At 34.7% G+C, this 4,892-nt stretch overlaps 1 protein-coding gene across 3 annotated transcripts in view; it reads right to left on the bottom strand.

The window, feature by feature from the left end:
• The window catches only part of LOC106876233 (sialin), a 17,141-nt gene that overhangs the window by 3,743 nt on the left and 8,506 nt on the right, over nt 1-4,892 (bottom strand). For all 3 annotated transcript variants that reach the window (XM_014924711.2, XM_014924710.2, XM_052976338.1), the window contains exons 4-9: nt 4,267-4,445; nt 3,235-3,468; nt 2,776-2,863; nt 1,539-1,634; nt 1,083-1,204; nt 397-546 (exon numbers count right to left, since the gene is read on the bottom strand). In XM_014924711.2, coding sequence (XP_014780197.1) covers nt 397-546; nt 1,083-1,204; nt 1,539-1,634; nt 2,776-2,863; nt 3,235-3,468; nt 4,267-4,445 — 869 coding nt within the window. The remainder of the gene's footprint in view (nt 1-396; nt 547-1,082; nt 1,205-1,538; nt 1,635-2,775; nt 2,864-3,234; nt 3,469-4,266; nt 4,446-4,892) is intronic.

Consider the following 4,892-nt stretch of genomic DNA (forward strand, 5'->3'; position numbering starts at 1 on the left):
TATATATATATATATATATATATGCCCCAGCATGGCTGCAATCAAATGACTGAAACAAGTAAAAGAATAAAAGAATATATACATATATTATGTATACGTATATACACACATATGTGTGTATATACATACATGCATATATATATATATATATATATATATATACATATACATATACATACATATATTATGTGGACATACACACACACACACATATATATATATATATATATAGACACACATACACACAGAGTGAAAGAAAGAAAGGAGAGAGAGAAAGACTGACAGGATGAGAGAGATAAATACGAGACAAGGGAACAGAGAGAGTGAGAGAAAGAAAAGGAGTAGCAGAAGTAACATTGGAGAGATAGTGATTGAATATAAGAAAGAAGTGCTTGCCTGGCTTATATCAAAATGGAGGACTGTCTTCATGTAGAGGGGCAGACTTGTGAGCATCAAATAGAAATTCCAGTTGAAAGTCACATGACCAACATTTATAGCCCAAACTCTGATTGATGTGAAGATGGAATACCATGGTGTTTTGAATTCCTAATATATACACGAGAAAATTAGAACAGATTCCATAAATACATAAATACATAATACAAGTCAAAGACAGCATCAAAACTAGGAATTTAGGAATAATAATAATAATAATTCTAACTGGGCCCCACCTGCGAGGTCATGCGCTGTTTATCTTGATATGAGACCACTATATCGCGCACACATGGTTGTAATGCATGTGCCTGGTGTACCCTTATCTATCACTTTGATGGCATGCACTGCTCTCTCACTCAATAATGATAATAATAATAATGGTTTCAAATTTTGGCACAAGGCCGGCAATTTTGGGGGTTGGGATAAGTTAATTACATCAACCCTAGTGCTCAGCTAATACTTATTATTTTATTGACCTCGAAAGGATGAAACATAACCTTGGTGAAATTAGAAATCAAGATGTTAAGACATACGAAATACTGTGAAACATTTCGCCCAGTGTGTTAACAATTCTACAATAATAATGATAATAATAATAATAATAATAATAATAATAATAATAATAAATGGAAGAATGAACGTTTTACCTTTCTGGAGCCAACTGACGATTCTATGTATTGCTTTTCCTTTTCTGAAATCCAAGGATGGTCAGCTGGAGAGTTGGAAGCAATGAAGATCCATCCTATAAACCAGATAATTCCTCCGATTCCTTTGAGAAGATTTTAAAAAGAAAACAAAAGAACGTTCTTATTAAATTATGCAAGAATAGAAATCCAATCATATAAGCTCTGCTCTGCTCTGGTCCTTTCTCTCATACTTTACCTCTCCCTACTCCTTATTTCCCAAGTACAAAATGGTGATGTACAAGTCTGACTACTCTGAAAAATTGGCAAGTCTTATAAGTGATGGTAGCTTCAGCCTCATGAGTTCTAGAGTTCATGACACACATAACTAAAGTACGGTAGAGAGGCAGAAACAGGGATCTTGCTGCAGAGATTACATGACCATGGCCATCCAGACAGAAAATATGGTAAAACACTTACCAGGAACATAGAATATTGATGGCCATCCTCCAAATAGGTCAGAATTTGCTAAAACACCTGATATTGGCAGTGATAGAACCGTTCCCATATGTGCACCTGAAAAATTAAATGCAATGCAACTCATAAAATTCAGTTTCATTTTATTTTTTTAAAATTTAATTTTATATTCTAAAAAGGATGGGAAGCACATCTTATATCTTTAGATCCTCCCAGACAGATGCCAGGTCGCTGCAGATAATGTCCAGCTGGAATTTCTGGAGGTTGATGTCTGTAGGACAGAGTTTTTTTTTAATTTCAGGAGACTGTAGCTTTGGAGTGTGAGGAATAAACAAAGCGTTTAGTCTCCCATATAACCAATATGGGAGACAACTGCATACACATTTCTGGTTTTATCAGACCTCCTCAGCCAATCAATGTACATAATGAAGGAGACATGGTACAATTACAAAGCAGATGTCCAATATTACAGATGAGATAGTGTGAAAATTAGAGTATTTAAAAGATAAATAATTAAATCACTCAGAGACACCATTTACATAGAAAACAATAGCTAAGCAAATAAAATTAACATTGTGATAATTTTTTTAATGCTCACTACATTATGCAGGCTAACATTAACTTGACTGTTGTTTTCCATGCACAGGATGTCTCTCAGTAATTAATCTTATCCAGGTCTGTAAAAGTAAGGAACAAAGCTCTGACTATTTGCTTGGCTCAACAACGAATTTTTAAAAAATACACTTCCTTAAATTTTGCAAAAAACTGTTTTCTCTGCAACTTGAAAGCAATTTTGTTTTGTTTTGCCCTCATCAGCGCCTGTAAGAGAAAGTACATTGGTCTGAGCCTCGATACAAAAAGGAGGATCCTCTGACTCTCTGCTAAGCCCTTCATTGCAAGGACTGCTTCCTCTGGGGCCCCAAAACAGGCTTGTATTTTTATTTCTTTATTGCCCACAAGGGGCTAAACATAGAGGGGGAAAACAAGGACAGACAAAGGGATTAAGTCGATTAGATCGACTCCAGTGCGTAACTGGTACTTAATTTATCGACCCCGAAAGGATGAAAGGCAAAGTCGACCTCGGTGGAATTTGAACTCAGAACGTAACAGCAGACGAAATACCGCTAAGCATTTCGCCCGGCGTGCTAACGATTCTGCCAGCTCGCCGCCTTGTATTCTGCCTAATCAAATATCTCTTTGAGGATTTATTGTTTCATTGTAATAATTTTGATTAACTCACCAGAATATGTGATGGTAGCTAAGGTGCTTCTCTCACGCATTGGAGACCATTTACCCAAGAGGTTATGCATCGCTGGGAATGTTACACCCTAGAACATTGCAACAAAGAATATTGAAGAACATTTTTTCTTATAACAAGGGAGATTTAAGTAAAAGTTAAATGATGAAAAAATCAGAAAAACAAACTGCTTTAGCAGTTAGCAGGAGCATAAACATATATATTATGTAAATGTATGCTATATATCTTATACGTATGTCTTATATAAAGGGTAAAGACCACCTTCAGTCAGGAATGACCATGGGATTGCACCTGTAAAGTTACCCTCCGAGGCACAAGTCCAGGCAAAGTTGTTTATGGAAGACCAGCAGTCGCCCATGCATACCAGGCTCCTCAGGCAGATATTTATTGAATGATGCATAATTTATTGTGCAACACGGCTGTTTGTTGTTTAATACTTACCTCAAAGAAACCTTGTGCAACTCTGATCACCACTAATGCAGTGAAGCTCCACCGAGCTGCTGCTGGAATGACTAAGGACAGGACAGCAGTTAAAACAATGCCTCCACCCAGCAAGTATTTGGCACCCTTCCACTTAGCAAGAACAGCACCGATGAACTGTGTACAAATGTATCCATAGAAGAAGGATCCAAGGATCAGTCCTTGCTGGTTGGAATCCCAGTCGAACTCTCCAGTCTGGCGATGGAAAAGAATGAAATATCAAGAAAGAAACAATTATAAAAGAAATGTAGAAAAATATAAAGAAAAAAAATCTGCAGCAAAAATGTATATATATGTATTAAGGATAGACGTGTATATATGTAAAAGCATGTGTATGGACAAGTACATGTATACATGTACTAATACACACACACATGTGTATGCATGTATATATATATATATATATATATGTATATGTATATATATATATATATATATACGCACTTTAAGTCGAATTTACAACTGTATGAGTATGTATAAAAAGTCGATTGCCTAATTTGTGTTAATATCTTAATCATCTTTTGTCTCAGGTTCAACCTAAGCACTTCTTAAACAGTTCTATATATTTCGTAAGAAAGAACAATAATATATATATATATATATATATATATATAACACACAAATACACACACATATGCACACACACACATATATATATGCACATACATGCATACAAAAATACATATACATATATATATACATGCATGCATATATGTATATGCATGTGTATATACATACATATATACATATATGTATATATATATATATATATATATATATATATATATATATATATATATATATACATATATATATATATATATATGAATGCAAGTGCATATTCACATAAATATACACACATGTTTATAAGTTTGTCTGTTTGTATATATGTATGTATAAAGTGTGAACATGCAAAAACGTAAACTGGTGGAAACCAAAACAAAACAAAAAAAGCAAAAAACAAACTAATATGCAGATGGATTAATGTCTCACATGATTATCTGCTTTGCTGTCGTTAAGAACGGGACAATGCATTGTGACGTTTTTGTCTTCAGATTGTAGAGTGTTTGTCATTGCTATGATGGCTACACTGAGGTTAACACGGAGGGCATAGACCACCATAAAACCGAGAAATGACATTCCAACTAAGATGTAACGGATTTGTATTTTGTCTGCAAAATAAAAAAACAGGAAGAATAGAATACACACTGGGGATCTTTCTGATTTGACGGACACCATTTTTTATTTAATGTGTTTTCTACTGAAACACTTTAAAACTTCGTATACTTGTATATTTTGTCTTATAGAACAGAGAAAAAATTTTATATTCGAAGTTATTTCATGTTAAAAGTTGTCGTATTTCTGTAATTTCAACCAATCACTGACGTCTGTTGAGATGAAAACAATTACTGCTGTGGTTTGTCAACAACACGTTCTGGCGGTGTGATGAGATCTTTTCCCTTGAATAAAATTACTGCGCGTTTGTCCCACCACCACCACCAACATTTGGCAACCGGTGTTGGTTTGTTTATGCCTTCTTCACCCATAAGTTAGCCTTTCAGCAGAAGGGATCAATAGAAGAAGTACCGGACTTCAAAATAAGTACTGGGGCTGATCAG

Source organism: Octopus bimaculoides, chromosome 24, assembly GCF_001194135.2.
Source record: "Octopus bimaculoides isolate UCB-OBI-ISO-001 chromosome 24, ASM119413v2, whole genome shotgun sequence".
NCBI classification, from domain to species: Eukaryota; Metazoa; Mollusca; class Cephalopoda; order Octopoda; family Octopodidae; genus Octopus; species Octopus bimaculoides.